We start from the raw sequence: 24265 nt of genomic DNA on the forward strand, positions 1-24265 counted from the left end.
GAGCCACCAGGGTAGATGGGCCTTAGTCAGGGAGCTGACCAATAACCTGATGGTTTCTCTAACAAAGCTCCAGCATTTTTCTGTGAAGCGAGGAGAACCTTCCAGAAGGACAGTCATTTCTGAGGACTACACCAATCAGTGCTGCATGGTAGAGTGGCCAGACAGAAGCCACTCCTCAGTAAAAGCCACATGACAGCCCCCCTGGAGTTTGCCAAAAGTCACCTGAAAGATTCAGACCACGAGAAACAAAATCGTCTGGTCTGAGGAAACAAAGATCAAACGCTCATAACTGCCCATCACCTGGCCAATACCATCCCTACAGTGACGCATGGTGGTGACAGCATCATGCTGGGATGTTTTTCAGCAGCAGGAACTGAGAGATTAGTTGAAGTCGAGGGAAAGATGAGTGCAAACAAATCCTTGATGATAACCTGCTCTAGAGCGCTCTGGTTCACCTTCCAACAGGACAATGACCTAAGCCCACAGACAAGATAACAAAGGAGTGGCATCAGGAGCACTCTGTGAATATCCCAGAGTGGCCCAGCCAGAACCCAGACTTGAACTTCTTGGGGAACTAAAAATGGCTGTGCATTGATGCTCCCCATCCAATCTGATGGAGCTTGACCGGTTCTGCAAAGAAGACTGGGAGAAAATAGCCCCCCCCCCCAAAAAAATGGGCCAAAAAAACCAAAAAAAACCCCAAACTGGCCAAAAAATAGGTATGTTAAGCTTATTACAGCATGTCTTTGTGTATCATACTCAAAAAGACTTCAGGCTGTAATTGGTGCCAAAGGTGGTTCAATAAAACATTGGGCAAAGGTTTGCAAGAATTTCAAGCAAACTTTTTCACTGTCATTATGGGATATTGTGTAGAAGTTTGAGGTGAAAAATGAATTGAATCCATTTTGGAATAAGGACGTTACATGACAAATGTGGAACAAGTGATGCAAATACTTTTCAGATGCACTAAACGTATCAGTAAGAAGCATTATTAACGGTATGCTCATTGGCCAGCAAATTGTTATTGACAAGTCACTGCACCAAACTATTTCTGAGGCAACACAAATACAAGAGTTTGTACAAATGCTGCAAACTTTGCAGCAGCTTCACTCAATGTGATTGCGACTGTTGATGCAACTGAGAATGAACACTCACCACATGTTTCTACAATGACCACATACTTAATCTACAAATATGTATGAGTGCTCTGTTAGGGCAAACTTTAATAAATAAATAAACAAACATCGGGTTAGAAACTGACTGCTTTTGTCTTCTTCCACTTCTGTTTAACAGATAGTTTGAAATAACTGCAAACGCTTTTCTCTGGTAAACCCCCTCAGTCAGCACCCACACACCCACACTGAATTAATCATAAGAATCATTAATTAAAAAGCATATTGACTATTCACAGCTTCTGCCAATTGATCGATCCATTAAGACAAACTTACTTGAGTGTCTCAGCCAGGAAGAAGCTCTGCTGCACGTCGTCATAGGTTGGATTGGATGAGTAGACGTCCTTCACCCCCGAGAAACCTCCACTCACCCTGCAGTACTTATCAATGGCCTGGAGAAGACGGGGAGACAGGGGGAGGATGAGAGGTAGAAGGGGGAACAGAAGAGGAATGAGAAAGAGATGGAAGGCAAGTTGTAGGATGAAGTGTAGAGCAGAAACAAGGAAGTTTAGGAGACAGAAAACAAATGAAGGCAGAACAAAGGGGAAAAAAAGTGGACAGAAATGAGAAAATGGTAGAGGGAAGGTTTACATGACAGAAAAGCAAAATGAGGAGAAAGCATTAGAGTGGAGGAAAGGTGGGGGGAGGGGAGTACAATTTTAATATGCTTATAAAAAGCATGGTGTAATTAATTTCTTTGCGTGTGACAGATTAGAGAGTGTCCTGCGGTGACATACAGAAAGCAGCGGCTGCACAAAATGTGAGGAAAAAACAGATTACCACACTGCTGCCTTTCTGTTCTTTATACTTCATTCAACTTTTGTGTTTTGTTTTTACAAAGCAGTTTCATAATGAAGGTACACACTCATTTGGCTCCTGTTATCCTTCACCCGTGGGGAGCTGGAGTGCAATGACAAAGTAAACGCTTTCTTAAGGTGAAGTAAAGCCCGTGGCCATCCCACAGGGGTATTTACAATCTTCTAATCAGGCTCTTTTCACCTTCATCTGCACATTTCTACTGAAGGCAGATTTACTGTTTCAACTGGAGATATTTTTTCTTTTTTGGGGGGTAAAAACGTCTTTGTTCTCTTTTTTGCTTGTGCACGATTCCTTTCGAGACACACGGTTCTTTCAGGACAAAATGACAGCACAATCGTAGGTGGTTGGGATGTAAATCCCCCGTTTGCTCACTTTCGAGGGTTTATCGCTGATTCTTCAACTGTGAACGATGTGATGTGTCAGTGTTTCAACAAGCGCAAAACAACAAACACGGAGAGCAGCCGGGCCGACAGCAGCAGGAGAACCGGGTCTATTAAATGATCTGACAGCTGAGCATTGTGCACTGCGACTCACACAGACAGCTGAGTCAGTCAACGCTTTGAGTTTAAACTGTCGCCAGATTCTGATTTCCATTCTAATCACGCTCAACTTACACAAGTTATGCATTTATAAATCAATCTCTTGAGCGCAGGGCTATTAATGAGTCCTGTTTTTGTGGATTCAGCAAGCACGCTCAGCAAGTCAATTCCTTTTCATTCCTTCTATCGAACAAAGCGATCCAGATTAGAAAACAGAGCACACTTTTGTAATCCTGCTTCTCAATATTCACATCTATTGACGCGAAACAACAGCGGCTAACACATATTCCACGTATCACAATGCTTTTCCAGGCAGCTTAACTGGATGATTCCCTACTACAAACAGTTTTGGCTCATTTGCGAGCAGGTGCTTTCCCTGCCTGCACACACAAACCAGAAATAGCTCATTAGAAATGCAGCAATCACCCAGCTGGCGACACACAGTCCATTCTTACCTGCGCGCTCTACTGATTTGTGACACTGAAAATTGGTGCTTCTGCTCATGTCTTATTGACACAGACAGTGCATGGAATTCAAAGTGTGATATCTGTCCTTGTCTTTCAGTTTGCCCCCCTCTCTCACTCTCACCTACACACACACGTTTCTCTATCCTGTCCTCGAGTGACCGTTTCACTGTCAGTTTGGACCATAATTCCAGATTTTCACGGGCTGCTGCGTCCGGCAAACTTTGCCCTTCCTGATCTGCACTGCAGTGCCCTGCAACAGCCAGTGTGGCACACGAACACAATAATAACAACCAGAGTGTATCATAGATTAGGTCCAGGCACTTAAAAGAGACATTTTAACACAAGTCACATAAACACTTGAGCTAAAACTCAACAGTCTGGAAATTTTCTTTCATATTTTACACAATGGTAGGGGTATCTGCACCCACAAACATAAAAGACACATGCGCGCGCACACACACACACACACACACACACACACACACACACACACACACACACACACACACCCACCCACGTACCTCAGCACCATCTGTGCTATATAAATTATCCGATAAAAAGTCTACCTGTAGGGAATGGAGTGCAAGGCGGAGCAGTGTTCCTGCCACAGCCAAGTGAGGACACACTGCACATAACAGCAGCTGGGCTTCACCTCTGCATGCACACGCATGCACAAACACACACACGCATACACATGTAAAAGCCAGCCAATGTTAATAGCTGCTGTGAATAGAGGAAGCGTGACAAACAGAGGCAGGTTTGGTGTACCAGATGGATGCAGCTGGGGTACGGGTGTGTGTCTGTGTGTGTGCATGTGAGCGAGAGACAGAGCAAGAGGAAAGGAGGAGCTGAACTTTAAGGCAACAAGCAGAAAAGGTGTTTGTGAAGAGTGGTTGCTGGGATTAAGAGAGCAATACAAGAACAGAGTAAGGTGAGTGAGGAAGGAGAAAGCCTGGGGTGTTACGTCAGAAAGAAACAGGTGAGAAAAGCAATAAGATACACACATGGTTAAATACAGGCAACGTGTAAATATTAAGGCTACGTCCACACTAGTGTGTTTTCGTTTGAAAACGCATCGTTCTTTCTCCGTTTTGGCCTCCCGTCCACACTGAGACACTCAAGGAGAACGCAGCATTTTGAAAAGGCTCTCGAAAGCGCATACATTTGAAAACGGTGCTTTCGCGTCGCAGTGTGGACAGCGAAAACGGAGACTTTTTGAAAACGATGACACAATTTAGTCATGTGATGCAGTCAAGTGACCAATTAAACTAAGATAGCGGAGGGCGTTATACAGCAGTTGTTTTGTTTGCTTTCAATTTTGACAGCCCTATTAAAGATTAATATCAGTCTGTACATGCTCCAGGTAGCTTTTCTTCAAATTCTTTAACTCTCACTCGCTTTTGCAACTTTGTACTTTTGTGTTACTCGCAGCAACAACTCCACCTCATTGTTAGTCCATTTAAAAAACTGCTTTTCCTCCACATTTTGCCGCAACGTTTCAAAGGGCCGGAAAGTAAATAAAGGGCAGACAGGAATGAGGCAGGCCCAATCTGCTTGCGTTTCACGCATGCGCAGTACTGGAATGTAAGCGTTTTCGGCCGTTTCAATGTGGACGCACAACTCTGTGAAAACGACTGAAACGATAATGTGGACGCGGAGCGTTTTCAGACCGGGCTAGTGTGGACGTAGCCTAAGAAACGGAAACTCAAAAAGTCAGCACGAAATGAAAAAGAAACTAGATATAAAAGATGGCTCTTAAACCACCCTACATAAAAAATCCAGACAGGTGTTAAGCATGCGGTGCTTTTACACAGGAAAAGTGAGAGTGGAAAGTAGTTCTGAAAACTCCAGTATTTTGTTAACAAGCATTGATTCAGGTTTATTATGAAGGTGCATATTTAACATACTCAATTAACATGCAGCATGAAATAACAGATAAGTATGGTTGAGTGAATGGGGCTGACACAGAGTGGAAGAGTTTCAGTATGCAAACAGAAAAGAAACTGAGGACTCTCTCACTATGTGCGCTGGTTGCCTAAGTTAATGCCTGTGTATAATATTTAGAGTTCATTACACTTCTGATGCCTCTAAGGGCAAAAGATATGACAACCAAAACAACGTATAAAACACAACACCGTATAAAAATGAGCAATTTAGAGCATAAAAACTTCATGCAGAAAGTCAACACATAGTTTAAAAACACTTGCTAAACATCACCATTCATGATTAGGCTTAAATCTGTCAAAGTAAAAGTATTTTGTTCCACATACAGAGAAAATCCTTGACCACTACACAAAGAAAGGGGATGGCAGCTCTCTTTTGCTGCATGTCCACTTATCCGTGCAGGTTCTCAATCATCCAGGTCACGGTGATCTTAAGTACTTGATTCTTCTTCTTTTTCAGATTCAAAAAGATGTTTTACCTCTTCTTCTGTTCTGGCAGCTGATGGGCAATCCCAGGTCTTTAATCCCAAGTGGGGTTGTCACCTTGGAGGGTAGTGCTGAGAGTCAGTGACATATGCTGTCATCGTGTCAGTCAGTAAGGTCACATGGGTCAAAGTGTAAAGGGAGGTTCAATTGCTTTGGAAGGAGTCACAAGACTGGGCAATAGTGGCTGCTAACTGGTGTCATAGGTACCACAACACTGTTCACTGATGGTTGTTTACACTGGACAAAGATGTCTCCTTTACCCCTCTGTCATCGGTTTTCATGTCCTTTCTCTTTTAAGTGTAGATGTGCAGCTGAGTCTTTCCTGGCTTTACTACACTGGGCCACGTGTTTTTGGAGTGGCTGTGTGGCCTTTCTTACATAAAGGCTCCACTGCACTGCACATTTTGCACAGCTCATCTTGAGTTAGGATAGTTTGTCCTTGGAAATAACTGGTTTTTGTCAGGTCTGTGCACTTCTCAGACAAACCATATTAGGAGCAATAATGTTGTTCCCCCAGTTGTTCTGTTTCTCCCCACTTAATGTCTGACACTCACTTAACCCATTAGTGGGAAGGGTCACAGCAAATCAACACAAGTTTGTTCAGAGTGATCACTTTTATCTTAAGATGACACATTTCCATCTTGTGGGAGTGGTCTCTTCCAGGACAACAATGGTCTTCTCCAGAGAGTTTGAGGGGGTCGCGGTTTGATGAGGATGATGATGTTTTGGCATTCACAATTTCCAGATCTAACCCCAACTGTTCGCCAGCCTGCCATTGGCAAGGAACACTTCAGCTCAACTACTTTTTAAGATAAGATAAAACTTTATTAATCCCTCGGGTGGGTTCCTCTGGGAAATTCGGTTTAAGCTACACAATATCTGAAAGCTGTTACATGCTTGTTTGTAGTTTCCCCCCTTTCATCTAAAATATGACACAACCACAAGACCGAATCAAAACAATCTAATTAACCAAAAACACTGTTTAAACTGTTTATTTACCTGTTACCAAAAACTTAACTGAAACTTCAGGATATTTGAATCAATAAAACTTCTTGATCAAGGGCAGTACGACGTAAATAAGCTGTCATATTTATTAGCATTGCAGGGTGTATATGCATTATTCAAAGAGAGGCAAAGATGAGCCTTTCAGCACCAGCTCTTTAGTGTCAGACACACTGAATACAATCACACTTCATAAACACACCTGCTAATAGATTTGTCTGAAACATGAGCTCGAACACAATTCCTCCCAGTCAGAAAAACAAAGAAAAGGTGACAAGAAGATTGGCAGGACAAAAGAGAAAAGTAAAGAGGGAAAAAAGCAGTAGCTGAAGATGACAAGCAGGCCAATAGAGATTTATACATAGAAGACGCACCGAGTCCCGTATAGCGGGTGAACTCTTTAATCCTCTGTCAGAAGAAGTGGAACAGAGGGGTGAAATGTATAGAGACACTTTCATTTCTCTCACATTTCCATATTGAAGCACCAAAGGAAGAAGATCTAATAACATATCAAAACATCCCACCAGTACAAAAATTGCAAGATGTCAATTTAAATCCCTTCATTGTGCTCTTTGAAGTTTGGTGAGACCCGCACTGCTTTCATTTCACATATTTAAAGCTTAAAAGAACAGTCTACCATAGGTTGCTGATGATGCTCTGTTAAAAGCACAGGCATGGTGAAAATGGTTTGAAAAGACGCATTTATTCTGTCGGTTACCTGCTTTTAGATGAGAGGCAAATTACTACTAATACTAAAGCACAGTCTGACCTTCTGACTCAAAAGTCGATGTTAAATATGGTTTCTACTGCAAAAAACAAGCTCTGTTTACTGTTTCAGTGTGCTATTTACTTTCTAATGGACGCAAAGCAAAGAATATTTAAGTAAAGAAAGAAAACTGGAGAAAAAAAACCCTGCAATGGGAGCACTGTTAGTTCATAATGAACAGCTAGACAGTTGGAGAAAAATGGAGCATTTAGTTGAGATTAAAGATCTGGTTAATAACGTAATAACGTAAAATAATTCAACAAACCTAACTAAAAACTAACTTTGAAACATCTTTGATAATCAGTACCGTTTGCTTCATGAGTATTTGCAGTCACCTGCCTCAACCACTGACACTCACGGTTCTTCTCACACCGGTTGCTGGTAAACTTGCATCTTCCCACCAACTCCTTTTCTTGTCCATTTTCATTTTCATCAATTAGCTTTCACATGACATCATTATTGGCGAGCCCACCAGTAAAAGGAGAAACAAGACTCTTCTCTGGTAACTTCCAGTAATTTTTACCAAGTTTGTTTCACCAGAATTTACGGTTGCTAGCAAAGCATTAAGTATGGCACTGTGTGTAACAACACTCATCCTGACTGGGGATTTTTGCTTCAGTGGGAAATCTACACCATAACTATGTCACAACCACAAGCCATCTGAGACCCTACAACAAGCCTATTCAAATGGCGGCCCGCGGGCCAAATGCGGCCCAGAAGCAACCTGCGAGTGGCCCTGCCTGTGGTCCTGGCAGAAACACAGAAAACCCAAAAAATGAATTCATTAATTAATTTTTAAAAAATTAAAAATTCCTACAGCGTAGTGTAGACTGTGAATGCAACACTCCTAGTAGCCTAGCAATATTTAACCCACAATGCACCGTGATGTAAACATATTAAACAATCATCGTAATATATGATGCAACAACAGCATGTCTTTCTCAGTCCAAAAGCGCAAAATTGACAATGAAAACTGTCGGTTTAACCCTGCCAGGACTGACAAATACTTGTTCATTTTACCGAGTTTAATAATCTTACAACCGGAGTTGTACTACCATGGTGAGGGTCCTGTACAGCCCAAGAGAGAGCTGCAGCATCTTCCCTTCGTGTTTGCTTCTTGGCGAAGAAGAAAAGGCCTTTCACAGATTCTGAAACGGTGAAATAATGCATGCTGGCCGTGGTGGATGCGGTGAAAAGTGAGTGTGACATCTGCTATTAAAAACGTACTCCTGTAGGACAGTTCAAATATTCGTAGAATTGAAGTTCTGGCGTCAGACGAGTTTGAAATGCTGTTAGATGACCTGAAGAAAACTGATGTAATGTCTATAGCAGGAGATCACAGACAGAACTGATAATGCACAGTTGTGCGTATATGTCCATTTTTTTGGATGGGAAATTGCTCGGTTTACTACCGTTAGAGGGACACACAGCTGGCGAAATAATGTTTGAGAAGATTTCAGCTCTTTTTGAGGAAAATGGTCTGGATATGAAGCGTGTCTGTATACTTGTGACCGATGGGGCTCCATCCATGGCAGGAAAAGTGAGTGGTCAGCGAAATATTTATTTTAATTTGAAAGGGAATTATCAAAATGTTTTTTGTTATTATTATTTCAAATGTGCAAAAAATAGTTTAGTTATAGCTCCCTTTTTTTTAAATGGACCTTTTGGTGTGCATTTGTGAGAGGTCACCACCAGATCTATAGGGGAAAAGGAATAAAAAAAATACTTGTTTTTCAGTACGGTTGTGTGGGTTTGAAATTGATCATGATCTGCTGCTTACTGGCTTCAAAAAAAAATATCTGGCCCAGATAAATTCCTCGGTTTGAAAATCTGGCCCAACTAACTTCGTAGTTGAATAGGCATGCCCTACAACGTCACCTCCCTTGAACTGTAACTACATATTGCGCAGACGCAGCAACTATTGTGATTGGCCTGTTCAGTAACCACCGTCTCCACAACAAACAGGGCTGACAATGGCAGGTCAATAAAGTGACATGGAAATACGTTTTGATTAGACTGATGTTATATAAATGACCCAAAATGCTCCTGTAAAGATAAACGGCACAGTGGTGCAGTCGTTAGCACCGCTTAACTTTCCACAGTCCATGATCAGTTAAGTGGTGATTCTAAATTGGCCAGAGATGTGAGACAGATAAAGTGCTTGAGTCATCAGTAAGCCTAGAATAGAGTCTAATCTTACTGACCAGGACACCAAATTAGTGAGAACTAAACTAGAAAAACAAGGTGACAGTAATGAATGAGCAAATGAAAAACAAGAAGAAAGAAGAAAAAGAAAAGCAGCTCCAGCTCCAAATAAGACAGTTAACGAGACAAGCTGTCCTCTGGCTGGGAAACCTGTTACTCAACCACTTGTCCAACTTTGAAAGCAATTTTCAAAAGTTGGCTGTTAATTGTCTGCATCCAACAGAGCTGTGAACAGTGCTGCGAGGCACCAGTGCCAAAGGACACCTTGTGCTTATCAGAGACATGAGCAAAATAAACGCTGACAAAACAAAAATATTTAGTCCCCCTGAGATGAGAACGGGAAGAGAAAGCTGCATAAATCTTTGGTATAGTCAAACAGATACAGAAAAAAAGAGTTTCATTTTGTCTTCCGTTGTCTTTTATTAGGAACCACGCTATGCACTACAAAGGACTCTTCTCAAATTAATAACACGTGCATGAATCCTGAGGGACAGCGTTTCTAATTGTTTGCACGTTTGTGTGTCTATGTGGACTCCACGTTTTCACTGTATTCCTGTTTCAAGGATAAGCCTCAATTTAAAAATGCAAAAACATTTTGTTCCACATCCTCTCCAGTAAGTCTTTAAAAACTGCCCGCAGGTATTAAAATCTAATCAAAATGATAATCAAGACTAAGATTTATACAAAGTCTAATCTCTTTACCTGTACTGCTTCCCAGCCCCACTGTCGGTACTTGGGGTCATGGGTGAACCTCCACATGTACCAGTAGGTCTCGATGACCTCCGGCCGCAGGATGTAGTACTTCTCATTCTGCCGAACAGCCACCGCCTCCAGGCCGCTGTCGAACTTGAAGGCCTCTGGGCCGAGCTTCAGCACTTAAGACAGAGAAAGAAAGGTGAAATGTAAAGGAAAGGCCAGGAGGTAGAAGAGAAGGGAGTAAAGGTAACATTGGAAGAAGAAAAAGAGGCAAAAGGGACAAGAAGAAAAAGCCAGAAAATAGTGGAATGAATCAAGGATGTGATAGAACAGAGAGAGGAAGGAAAAGAGTGATCAAATAATTAATGGATGAAAAAAACAGAGAGGAGATAAAGATTATCTTTTGCTCCGTGCTTGTCTTAATATGAAATAGTGCCTGTGTGTAAGCAATAAAAAGCATCCCAACCCACTGATTTTACAGGCTTTTCTTCTTTTTACAACCACTGCTTTCTGCCAATGAAGTGTGATAGGCATTAACAGCCTGAGTGGAAAATTACAGAGGCTGACAAAATAGTGACAGGACTGTCCCTGAACGGATTAAACACACTGACATGCATACGTATGTGTTGACACACACATTTAATGGCTGCTTATTAAGAAACAGGCCAACTTTAGACAGCCTGACCACAGCTATCAAATTCTGACTCTCTCCCTTTCTATTCTTTATTTGTCTCTTTCTCCATCTTCATTTGTTGCCATGGTAATCCCTCCTCTCCTCTCTGTCAAGTAAATAGTATATTTATTATGCTCGCAGGAAATGGCAATAAATAAAGCATTAATAATAAAAAAAAGAGCTGAAAAACAGGTACTTTACTAACTGCATAGTTTCCAATTAGGACAAGCAGAATTAATTGTTGATTGAGTCACTGGGAGGATTTTATAGATGGATTTACTGCATGGGCAATCTCAGGGCCTGGTGATAAGATTTTTTTTTTATGTGTAAAATGTATCAGTGTATATAAAACATTTGAGTAACTGGATCTTAAAATACAGAACGTATGTAAAATATTTTAAACAATTTGTAAATTAGTTGCTTAAACCATAAATAACGATTGGATCAAGTCAAATGGAAATTGTCAATCTGCTAGCAGGAGTGGGTGATTTTCCGAGCTATAGTCCTGCCTCCAGTGGGTGACCTGAATGCTAATGCTGCTAGCCTGAGTTTACAGGAGAACTGGAGCTTTGAGACAAGTGACAGTGATGCTAGCACTACCAGGCTGTGCTAAGAGGGAAACTGACTGTGTCCTCTGACATCTACTGTAGAGGATAACGACACCCATTCAACATTTTCCTAACGTATATAGTTAAGACTATTTAACACTACCTGTCAGCATCTGATCCACACCAACATTAAATGTTTAGGATATTAGAAAGTCATTAAAAAAAAAAGACAGTGACAGTGATCACTTTTCTCTAGCATGTATGCTTGTGTATATTGTGTTTGTGTATGCAGCACACTGCTTCCTCACCTGTCCTGTCATAGGATTCGTGGCAGGTGTGCGCGATCTCAGCTCCTAGCTGCAAATAGTGTCCGGCCTTGTCGTCAGGTGAGCCATCGGCGCCCAGTGCAAACATGCCTCCGGCGAAGCAGGCCAGGTGGCCCATCTTCCTCTCCAAGTGGCCATTCTTCCACTCGCCAATGAATGTTAGGCCACCGTTGGATTTGCGTACGAGGTGGCGCTCGATGGCCTACAGGAAGAGAGAGCGTGCAATTGTGGAAACAGCAAAGGCTCTAATGGGAAGTGTCAACATTTCAGAGAAGATGAAGACCCAGAAAAGTAGAATATAGCAGCTTGTTTTCAGTAACAACATGCCTGTGTATGAGTGTGTTTAACAAGATAAGGTGGGAAACAGGAATTACAATATTAATACTGGTATGTGGACAGAAAAAGGTTACACCGTTTGAATGGGGCATTGACACTGAGGGCAACTGCTTGAGGGTGTGGAGGGTCAAACAGAAGAAAACTAAAGCAGCAGTGACGGTCACATTTGAAATCCAGCCACATCCTTCACCCTTTGTGCCGCAGCATCTGCTCTGCTCAGTCTCTGACACTCTTAATGATGAGTAGACAGCTTCATTAACATCTGCTTTCTACTAAATCCACTCCTAGTTTACTTGAAAACAAAGCAATGTCTTCCCTTTGCAAAGGTGGATACTGAAGCTGGTCAGCGGGGACTCTGTGGTTATTAAAAAAGAATAACTGCTGACATTTCCAGTTACAGCTCTGACTCATCTGCATGCAGTATACGATTCTTCATAAAAGAAAACAATCTGTATTTTAACTTTGCAGCATAAGTCACTACGCTGTACCTCGATGGCGTCATCGTAGGTCTTGCGAGCCTCTGTGTCAGTCTTGTCTGACATGAGCCAAGCCTTCAGCAGGTACTCATAAAAACTGTCCCCGAGTCCTCCAACAGACGTGTGATCTGCAGAGAGAGAGACACAAAGAAAGCTCCAAGTGTCACCGCGTGAGCGAAAGAGGAAAAGCAGCAAGAGCCAAACAAATGAGAAAGCCAAAGTGAATTATTTATTTTTTGACTTTGCCTCAAAGTCCTTGGCAGAGTGTAGCATATGGCATCAAAAGCATTTTTTTTAATCAAAACCTTGGGCATTTTTCTTCTCTACATCCACAATATATCAGCAGTGTGCATCCTCTCTCGTCCCATTTTGTTTACCCTCTCCCTGATGTGTGCGCTCACATTTCAGTGTCCCCAATCGTCCTTGTCAAAGTTTACACAGCTTTCATGTCTGCCCTAATTTGCAGGACACCACAAAATGAAAATAGGATGCCAGAATCTGGCAGTCTGGGATCGCAATAAGAAAATAAACCCCTGAGAGCACTCAGGGCCCACTCTGATGGCACTTTGGTCAGTTTCAAAGGCAATTTTACTGACCCACAAAATATTACTTAAAAAAACCCCACAGGGCTTGAATGACTGTAAATGATCCCATATATACTGACCTTTTTTACATTTGGTTTTGTGAGTGATAATACTGCAAATGAATTGGTGCCTCAACCACTTTTGCACAGATGAAATGTTTATTCAGCTCTGCCTTCACTCGGGGAAAAACTAGAATATTCTTCATCCTTCAGCTCTGTGTAATCATAGCTGATATTTGAGCAGATGCTTTTTGTCTCATCATCAAGGAGATTCTTTTCTTTATGTGATTAACATGCCCGCAGGTAAATGGAGGGATGCACAAAAGACGGGGAACAAGGAAGATGAAAAAGCAATCTAAGCAATGAATTATTCATCTTTAGTCCCAAAGAGTGCGCAAATCTCACAAACAACCTTGAAGACATTGCCGAGGCCAGTGTGGGCTGACGCATGAGTTTTTGTCTGGATTTCACACGTGTGTGCTTGAGTCAGTATTTACACAAAAATGACAGCAAACAGCTGAGAGCCTGTGTCTATGAAACTACTTAAAAATGAGCACAGTGAGGTAGTCAGAGCGTGGAGGATCATTTGGAGGGTTAGATGACAACTACTCTGATCCCCCAAAGAGTCTGGGCACTCTAACGTACATGACAGGGTGCAAAATGGAGACTGGAGCCAGGGGAAACAAAGTGGACTCACATTACAAGCAAGTCCACTTTATGTTCTAGCGTTCTTGTTTGGGGGCATAACAAACAGCATGTCTGACCTTTAGGAAAATGAACCTCAGATAAAGTAAACGATCGATGTATTTGTGGTATTTTGCTTAGAAAAGAGGCATTTGAGATGGTTGAAACAAGTCCTCTCTTTTCTTTTTTAATGCAAAGACCCCATTTTTAAAAAATGTGGTTATTGATTAATCCTAAACTACTGATAGCTTTAACAAACTATGTGGACAAATGATGGAAATTGCCAGATTCTGCAAATATAGGACTTCTCAATTAACTGCTATTTCACTGTTAATTATTAATCACTAAATAATTATTGTCTAATTATCACGTTTTCCACTTTTTTAATTTTGTGACTATTTGAATTACTTTGATATTTGGAGGGTTAGGCTGTCTGGAAAAAAAAAAACCCAAACAAAACTGGGCACTACCACCCAGAAACATACAGTGTGTGCCAAGGTCAATCCATTTAACTCACTGTGTGTGCGTTTGAGATAACTGACATGTGATATCTTCATGAAAACATCGGTCTCACTGTCCTAGGAGCAACTATTGTTTTTCTTACACTTTTTTTGTTTTTAAGACTCTAAATAAAGAGCTGAGCTGTTCGGAAGTTTGGTGAATGATGAGCCAAACCTTTTCATCTGCTGTAATTAGAACCCGACTGATATATCATTCGTTATTAAATATTTGCAGATTGCAGGTTTTGGTGATGTTGCATAGTTTCTTCACCAGATGCATTTCCATTTCCTTGTTGGTAACACATATTTGACATGCTACAAACACAACAATCAGCTGAATCAAGCAGCTCTGGGGAGAGATTAAGCAAGTTAATCCATAACTTTATATTTTCAGAAAACTTGACCTTGACCCTGAGGTATGGTATCAAATAAATTACCATCTACTTATCTACTTTCAAGGGAAAAAAAACAAAAATAACATTTATTATGAAATTAATTTTCTTGGAAAAGCCATGTACAAATGAAAACATGCCAAGCTCTAACAGTCTTTTTCTGTTTTGGTAGTTTTATTACAACTCTTTACTCATACTCTGTTTTACTGTCACCTCTCACAGTTTTAACTTAGCATCCACCCACATATACTCCCTAAGCTCCTGTCTCCATTATTTTCTGTCAATCAAAGCATCTGGGTCATGCAGAGAGCACCTGCCAATCAAAGGCAGGGTCTGCTGAGGTGGCAGCTTCAAACACACAGACAAAGACGCATGTGTAAAAAGACGCCTTCACAAAGCTTCACACACGTTCTGTTTCAAAGCAGAGGTCAAGGACACAGGCTGCCTGGAAAACACAACATCTTTGCATCTTATCAAAAGAGACAGTATAATGATTTTATGTGAAGGACCCGAACCAGCAGAGATTGACATATTGTTATTGCAGTTTTTAAAAACGAACAACTGTCTTTGCATATACAGCAAAATGAAAAGTGGGAACTCTTTAGGATCACCAGGATTTCTGTACTAATTTTTCATACAGAGTGACTGATCATTATTTATTTCACAATTACACACTGTTGTCTGGAAACTGTTGTACTTTTCATGACTTTATTGAACACAGAGTGCTCACTTATCGTGCAGGCTGTTAGTGCACTCTTTAATTTAGCATCCTTTAATGTCTTCTTTACCATTTCAATTTAATTCAATTAATTTTTTTTAAATTATGGAGCGCCAAATCATAACAGTCCCCTCAAGGTGGTTTATATTGTCAGGCAGACCCTACAATAATACAGAAAACCCCAACAATCAAATAGCCCCCTCTTTGAGCAAGCACTTGGCGAGAGTGGGAAGGAAAAACTCCCTTTTAACAGGAAGAAACCTCTCACAGTCTGAAAATCAAGACCAAGCAAGTGTTTACCCTTCTCCTCCCCAGAGGGTTCTGTCCTCCTTAGCTCACCTTAGGACACCTGTGTTACAGATTTACCACAAACTACCCACCGGAGCGAGTTTTTGACCCACTCCACGTGCTACTCCTGCAAAGCAGCACAGAGGTACACCCCCCCATTCAGCATCGTGAGAGACTCCTCTGTATTTTTAAGAAGGTGAAATAAAGTATATCGATTTGTTATGTCAGGTTGTGTCTATAATTGTGAGCCAGATTTAAATTACACCACAGTACACCCTGGAATTCTTTGTAATTGTACATAAACTGTATATAAAATATGGTCGAGTTATACTGAAAATAATGGATAAATTGTGGCCACGTTATGGACTTCAAAGAAATGCAGTTCACAAACTAGTCGGCAAAGTTCCATTAGAACACTGTTGGGCTCGGCACCACAGTTTACATGATATACACTCAGCTCCAAGTTCTTTAAGCAGTAGTGACAGCATCAGAAACAATGGAGCTGGAGCCACACAACTGGATGATCCCAAACAGGTTTTCCAGCATTATATTGTGTGTAAACATTTTCACGTAACAGAGACATTAAGCTGATACAATATAACTACTCTTACAAGAGGTAACCTGTTCATAGACTAGACTATTTCGATCAAATAAAGAATATATTAGTCAAAATCGAGGTGGCGATTTTTCTAAAAAATTCAATGAATAACCATTTGGGCAAAGAATAAAATGTTTTCACTCAACATTTAGTCCTATTGAAAGGAGGAGAAAGGAAAAAAAATTACAAAACATAATTGGGCTTCTTTCAGTGACTATGTCAATTCAAGATGACATCAATGAGAACGGGAACGTTATTGTCTTGTACACGAGCCAGAAAAGTTGCAAAAAAACTGGCAACAAGTGCAGAAGCAGTCAACATAGCTGCTTTATCCAAGCTGCTGTACACTGCATAAATAATAACTTTTTAAAAAACAATTTATAAAGAGCTCCAAATAAAGAGTAGTCTGGCAAAATGCCAGCCAAAATAAGTAATAAAAGAGTTTTAAAACTTTTATCAAGCTGCAGAAAGACACCGATACTGTTGGTAAAAAAAAATCTTTATAGGTGTAAAGGCAGTTCTCTTAATCTTCAGGTTGTTTCTTGCCTACACTCCATCCTCTGGGAGAAAAGAGTAAGGACTGAATAATAAACTTTTACCTGTAGCAGTGTGTACAGCCTGTAGATACTGAACCTATGTAAAACACTATTCTGTCTGGGCTATATTTAACTCTGATACATGAACATCTAGAGATGAAAGACAAGGACTGTATACACAGGAGCAAAGAAGAGTCACTGCGAGGTTCCAAAGAGGGAGTGGGTGCTGTGTGTAGATAGGTAGCACTGTGTTACGCTAAGACAGAACAGTGTGTGGTAATAACACTGTCAGTCACAGCTGGATCTCATTAAGAAAGGGGAGCTCAGACTCATTCCTCATTAGTCTGGCTTAACTACTGTCTACACACCTACACATTAACATACACGGGGCAACGCTGCACACGCTGTCAACGCACGCTTCCAATCTTCAAACGGTCTCATCCAATGCCAACACTGGCAGTATTCATAATTCAAACACAGAGTTATTGCAAATAAACCCCCATCACAGAAAAGAAAGGTGTTTTTCATCCTGTCTGTTACAGTTAGTTTCACCCTGAAATAAGTACAAACCAATTAAGCTTTTTAGGAAGATAACAGAGCCTCCAAATAGTGGTTGTCTACTTGTCACAGAAGATAATACGGTAAGAAAACCCTGCAGCTGCACAGATTTTAACTCATGGTCTCTGTTAGGTTTGTTTGCTGATACGGTACTAAAGAGAGAGAGAGACAGCCTCACTGCCTCTCTGTTCTGAAAAGCTCATCCTCGTAATGAATTTAAACAAATGTATCTCGTCTCGATTTGACATTTTCTGTCACCGTGTTCTGTTTATCTTACAGGTCTTCTAAATTACACAAAGAACAACCATATTTAACTTTATGGCAATTTACTTTAATTTAACCTTAAACATAATTCAATAGGTTTAAAAAAAAAACCCACTGCTGTAAAGAAAAGAGTTACACACTCACTCCAAAACAGAAGACTGGATAATAATCATCCATCCATCCATCCATCCTCATCCGCTTTATCCGAGGCCGGGTCGCGGGGGCAGCAGCCTAAGCAAAGAGGCCCAGACCTCCCTCTCCCCAGCCACCTCCTCCAGCTTATCCGGGGGAATACCAAGGCGTTCCCAGGCAAGCCGAGAGATATAATCTCTCCAGCGTGTCCTGGGTCTGCCCCGGGGCCTCCTCCCGGTGGGACATGCCTGGAACACCTCACCCAGGAGGCGCCCAGGGGGCATCCTTGTCAGATGCCCGAACCACCTCAGCTGGCTCCTTTCGATGTGGAGCAGCAGCTGCTCTACTCTGAGCCCCTCCCGGATGGCCGAACTTCTCACCCTATCTCTAAGGGAGAGGCCAGCCACCCTTCGGAGGAAGCTCATTTCTGCCGCTTGTATCCGCGATCTCGTTCTTTCGGTCACTACCCACAGCTCGTGGCCATAGGTGAGGGTAGGGACGTAGATCGACCGGTAAATTGAGAGCTTCGCTTTTACACTCAGCTCCCTCTTCACCACGACGGACCGGTGCAGCGTCCGCATTACTGCAGCTGCAGCCCCAATCCGTCTGTCGATCTCCGGCTCCCTTCTCCCATCACTCGAGAACAAGACCCCGAGATACTTGAACTCCTCCACTTGGGGCAGGAACTCATCCCCGACCCGGAGTGGGCACTCCACCCTTTTCCGGCTGAGAACCATGGCCTCAGATTTGGAGGTGCTGATCCTCATTCCCGCTGCTTCACACTCTGCTGCGAACCGTTCCAGTGCGAGCTGGAGGCCCTCACCCGATGAAGCCAACAGAACCACATCATCCGCAAAAATCAGAGATGAGATTCTGAGGCCACCAAAGCGAAAGCCCTCCGCCACTTGGCTGTGCCTAGAAATCCTGTCCATAAAAATTATGAACAGAACCGGAGACAAAGGGCAGCCCTGGCGGAGCCCATCACCCACCGGGAACGAGTCCGACTTATTGCCGGCAATGCGAACCTGCATCTACTTTTAACCAAGCTCCTGCAACGGTTGTATAGGGATCGAATGGCCCGTAGCAATGGGCCAGACACCCCATACTCCCGCAACACCTCCCACAGGACACCCCGAGGGACACGGTCGAATGCCTTCTCCAAGTCCACAAAACACATGTAGACTGGTTGGGCAAACTCCCATGCACCCTCAAGTATCCTCGAGAGGATAAAGAGCTGGTCCAGTGTTCCGCGACCAGGACGAAAACCGCATTGTTCCTCCTGTATCCGAGGTTCGACTAGCGGACGAACTCTCCTTTCCAGCACCCTGGCATAGACTTTCCCAGGGAGGCTGAGGAGTGTGATCCCCCTGTAGTTGGAACACACCCTCCGATCCCCCTTCTTAAAGATGGGGACTATTACCCCGGTCTGCCAGTCCACAGGTACTGCCCCTGATCTCCACGCAACAATGCAGAGGCGTGTCAACCAGGACAGCCCTACAACGTCCAGAGCCTTCAGGAACTCGGGGCGGACCTCATCAACACCAGGGGCTCTGCCACCAAGGAGTTGTTTAATAATCAGTTTAACTTAACTAGAGGCAAATTTTGCCTTTGTTGTATCTATCAATAAATACACATTTAATAAACAATAAGTGTTTGCTTCCAAAGTTTGAAAGTGACAGTAATTTTATTGTAACAGTGATCATTAAAGATCGATCATGTTTAAGAGTTTGTGTGTGAGAGAGGCTTTTATTGGATGATTGAGCTGAGACTGGTGGCTCTACATTTCCTTACAGGTACCCACAAATATTCCACTGTTGATAACCACTTATTTATCTACAGTTAGTGTTTATCAATCTCTGAGCCATAGCTAAGCCTCGCCAATAATATGCTATAAATCATAAAACTGAACTGTGCATTTTAAAGTGCATTTAATTAATTCAATACTTAATTGTCCCATGAGGGGAAATTGGATTAGCATTGATACAATTAGAAAAATGCTAAGACCAATAAAATATGCTTAGTTTGTCTATCAGTCCCTCCTACACATTGTCTGGGCCAATAGAAACCCTGGTATGACAGTAACACATTATATCATGTTATAACAACTTTGCTCACTTCCCCTCACGGTTCGCTGAGCCTGCTGTTACATAGCGTGGCTTATTAGCCAGCTAGATATCAGGTGAGACATGAAAATATTTCAGTTACATTGTGAAGTGACACTAAGCCGCAGCCAGCTAAATCCCTGTTAGGATTATGAGGAGGTCATTGGAAAGTTTTCTTTCCTGCAAGTGCTCCTCAGTCCCAAAAGGTTTCAAATTCCTGCTATAGATGACTGGACAGCAACATTTTATAGCTTCATGGAAAATGATGACTGAAGTGAAAATACAGTGAAATCACTCACTTCTTTTTAAATTTTATTTTCCTATATTCTATTATATTGTATTGTTGCTGCTGTTTGTACTACTGTAAGGTGACCTTGACGGTCTTAAAAGTGTCTATAAACAAAATGTTTCATCATCATCATTATTACTATTATTATTATTATTATTATTATTATTATTATTATTACTTTGCAACAAAAAAAAAAAATCACCATTTAAGGATGTTGCTGCTCAAAACTACTTTGATCTACCTGAAGTTTCATATTAATTACACTGCTCTCACATAACTCCCTATAATCAATAACACTGCTAAGGCAACAAGGTCAAATAGCAGCAAATTAATGTGGCCTGGCCATAAAAATCACGATGCAGACACTCAAGGAGCAGCATGCAAGTGTGAGCAGGAAACAAACTCTGCTCATATATGCAGACTGATCTACACTGAAGGCACAGAAATACACATGCGCAGAAAAAATTGTTATTTTAAACATTTTATTTCGCAGGAAGGTAAAGAAAGGCTAATTTCCTGACTCATGCATGCACATAAGCAAACATAAAACATCCATCATCACCTGCCTAGTCCTCCAGCTTGCCAGTTGACTATCCATCTGTTAATGCATTCATTCATCCATCAATCAATCTGCCCACCCTCCATCTTCAAACCATTTATTTCTCCCTGCTTTTGGCTCATAGTCTGTGCACTTACAAGTGCATCAGTCTGACTGCCAAGCCACCTATCCATCCATTAATGAGCCTCTCCATTTATCTATCTGTCCCTGAGTGCTCTTCATTTGTTTTGTCAAGTAAAACTAATAAAATGGAGACTTAAGAGTGGCACCATCACCTCATCTGTTTCTCTTTTTTCCCCAGTTTCTCCATCTTACTTTGGGTGCTGTAAAACTGAACAGGCTGAATATGGCACTCTCTTACCATGGCAACTATACCTAGGACAAAAAAACCTCAAACACTATATATTCAATTTGAAACAGATTTCATCTTTTCATTTCCTCTCACTGAACTAAAGAGCAAACCCCAAGCAGATTGTCATATCTGATCTTCAGGCAAAAACTATGGTGCTCCATAAAAAAAGTGTGCACACTGAAAGGGTATATTTTAAAAACCACAATGCTTTAATATTCTGTTGGAATTCCTAGATAACAAACACCAGACCCATATATAACCACATATCAGTCAACTAGCATCTAAGTCTCTGATGTGAAAGACATGCTTAAAAAATGAATGAACAGATAAATAAACAAAGAGAAATATTTAGTAGCCCCTATGAAAGATTGGACAATAAACTGAAATACTCTTAAGTACTGTTAGGGGTCAACGAGCATACATTCAGGGCTCTGTGTGTGTGTGGGTGTGTATATGTTTAGACATCTTTGTGAGGGCAGAAAATTTGCACACTACTATACTTGTGGGGACCAAATGTTGTTTTAGTGTCAGGGTTAAAGTTGGGTTTAGGCTGAGGATTAGGATTAGGCATTCATTTTTGATGGCTAGGGTAAGCGGCTAGGGAAAGCGTTATGTCAATGAGATGTCCTCACTAAGATATGAAAAGGAGTGTGTGTGTGTGTGTGTGTGTGTGTGTGTGTGTGTGTGTGTGTGTGTGTGTGTGTGTGTGTGTTTTAACCAGCATTACATTTACAATCTGCAGAGTTACTGATTATATATATTATATACTACAACACTCTGTTGGCCTTCTGTCCAGCTAAAAAACACTTCTCCTTACTGCTTGCTTATATAAAGGAAAAAAGCAACAGAAAACGGTCCAGTGACGCACTTTGTGTCCAAACCCACATTTGAGTTAGCATTTACCTTGCCTCAATACAACAGCAATCATTCTTTCTATTATTATTTGTGTTTTCCAATGTATAATTCAAAACTTGATGTACCCCTGACTAATGCTTGCTGTCTCTGCAGATCATTTTTTCAGCAGAGATATAATTAAAGAAATGACTGCTTTCAGAGAAAGAATAGTTTGCCACTGCATGCCTAACTTTACTTCAAGAGTTCTTCATTTCCGCTGGCTGACTGCCGAGTGTAATCGATATACTGGGAATACTACATTCCCCTTATTCCATTTTCTTCTACTCCATTCAATTTGTTCTCATTAAACAAGATCCATTATGCTTTTCATCTTTTCTTCACTTAGTGATAATCTGTTCTCATTCTCTGCATTGCTCTCCTGATTCCATGATCATTTCAAGCTCACAAGAACATCGACACTTCCCAAATGCAGCAATGCAGGAACTCGAGCATTAAATCATATTTAATGCTTAAAAGAAATGCTTCATTACAACACTGGAAAAGCCATTTCACCCCAACAAATGGAACACTGAAATGTATGAACAGTTCAGCAAATGCAGGATTTAAGCTAATGTCTAATCATGAAAAAGTAAAACATCAAAAAAGTCATAAATTAATGCTAACAACTACAATGCTTTAATGAGAGCCCTGGAGCTATGCGATAATGTCAACACAAATACATGTACTTACGCTGGCCCCAGCGGCCCGTCCGGGGGTTCAGGTAGTTTGGGTAGAGCCCGTTGGGTCGGTCCATTTTGGCTAGTAGCTTTCGGATGTGCATCACCTGAGAGGAACACCAGTCGGATCGGTTTTAATCCAAACAGGAAATGTTCTCCTTTTTAATCTAAATATTTCAGCACTTCTATTTTGAATGTGGTTTCTCTTATTTAAGATAAAAGGCTATATTTTTTTTCTCAAAAAACTGTTGGCATTTTCTAGACCGTTATCCGCAGTTAAATAACAAATCAGCACGCCAGCATGAAAATTAGGACATATAGTGTACATTCATACTATTACCTTCTGATAGTAGGCTGGGTTTCCTGTCAGGTAGGTGAGGTGAACAAACTCCATGTGGAGGGTCCCAAACTCAGCCAGGATGCTACTGCCTGCTGACGCCCAACCCCAGTTACGGCCGACCCCACTGAAGAAAACAAGAACAAACAAGAACAAAGAAATGACACTTGGTCATGGTGGCAAAGGGTTAGGTTTCAACTTAAACCAATGATGGATGGACAGTTTGAATAAGGATTTACGTGTCAGTTTTTAGGGCAAGGATTTTCAGATACCTGCCTTATTCACATTATCAGAGCCCAACAAGGCTAGCCAGGCCTTCATTCTTATCATCATCATGGTTTCCTCTAATGTTTCTTATCTTGGATCTATCAAGGAATTTGTATAACCAAGACATATGCTAACCATTTCCCTACTGTTGCCTTTAACAATGCGAAAAAAAGACAAACACATTTGTCATGACCAGGACTGCACCACATCATATCATCAATGGCAACACCAGATTAAATTAAACATGATATAAAAGTATCATGTTGTGATATCACAGATAAATGCCACACATTTTAATTCCACGCTGTGCACACAAGACGAAACTCCCAGGAACATGTGAGAGCAAGAGCCACATTTCAGCCTCTGTTAAGGATTTAGTATTTAAAAAGGAAGCTACTTAAACTATCTCCAACATAATACGTAAGAAAACAGTTTCTTCTAAAGGTGAAAACAACTTATTTTACTACTTGAGGCAAAAACACAGTCAAGCACAACCACACTGTGAAGGCATGCATAATACCAGCAGCTGCAATAAACGTTAGCAAATGACTCCGCTCATCCTTGGAGCTCTCGCTAGCTGCACTCCATAAGACAGGAAGAGCACATGGTTCATGGAAATTACCGGTACTGATGCGGTTACACTGAAGTAAAGAAGGGTTTAAAGATACAACATGCCAGAAAAAACATTTTCATTTTCAATTTTATTATGTTGCAACCTTTTTAAAAGCTACAAGGTTACATTACTTTTGTCACTGTTAAACTAAAGTGTTAATCAGTCATGTTGCACTTTTACTTAAAATTAGAAACCATGCAAACTAACTTTAAGAAAGTTTGATACTATTTTAAGTCTTTTAAATGCAGGTGTATTTCAGACTTTTTTAAGGACCTGTGTCAAGTTTAATAGGAACCTAATAAAAATTTAACAGGAATGCAAAAGAAATAAACTTTTTTAATGGCATGTTTTAAATTTTTCATCTTCATAACAACCATATAAATGTGCTAATATGGTATATAATCAATTTAAATATCTTTTGGTCTAGAGAAACACAGCAGAGCTTCAGGCTGTTCATATGCTCTGAAG

General features: G+C 41.2%; 1 protein-coding gene across 3 annotated transcripts in view; it reads right to left on the bottom strand.

Annotated features, from left to right (window-relative positions):
- The window catches only part of man1a2 (mannosidase, alpha, class 1A, member 2), a 149810-nt gene that overhangs the window by 5406 nt on the left and 120139 nt on the right, over positions 1 to 24265 (bottom strand). For all 3 annotated transcript variants that reach the window (XM_085435334.1, XM_085435336.1, XM_085435335.1), the window contains exons 8-13: positions 22921 to 23044; positions 22594 to 22687; positions 12467 to 12582; positions 11625 to 11844; positions 10102 to 10274; positions 1449 to 1564 (exon numbers count right to left, since the gene is read on the bottom strand). In XM_085435334.1, coding sequence (XP_085291460.1) covers positions 1449 to 1564; positions 10102 to 10274; positions 11625 to 11844; positions 12467 to 12582; positions 22594 to 22687; positions 22921 to 23044 — 843 coding nt within the window. The remainder of the gene's footprint in view (positions 1 to 1448; positions 1565 to 10101; positions 10275 to 11624; positions 11845 to 12466; positions 12583 to 22593; positions 22688 to 22920; positions 23045 to 24265) is intronic.

The sequence above is a fragment of the Copadichromis virginalis genome, linkage group LG16 (assembly GCF_057382275.1).
Source record: "Copadichromis virginalis isolate Kocher_CV1m ecotype Utaka linkage group LG16, C_Virginalis_male_GT1.1, whole genome shotgun sequence".
In the NCBI taxonomy this organism is placed as follows: Eukaryota; Metazoa; Chordata; class Actinopteri; order Cichliformes; family Cichlidae; genus Copadichromis; species Copadichromis virginalis.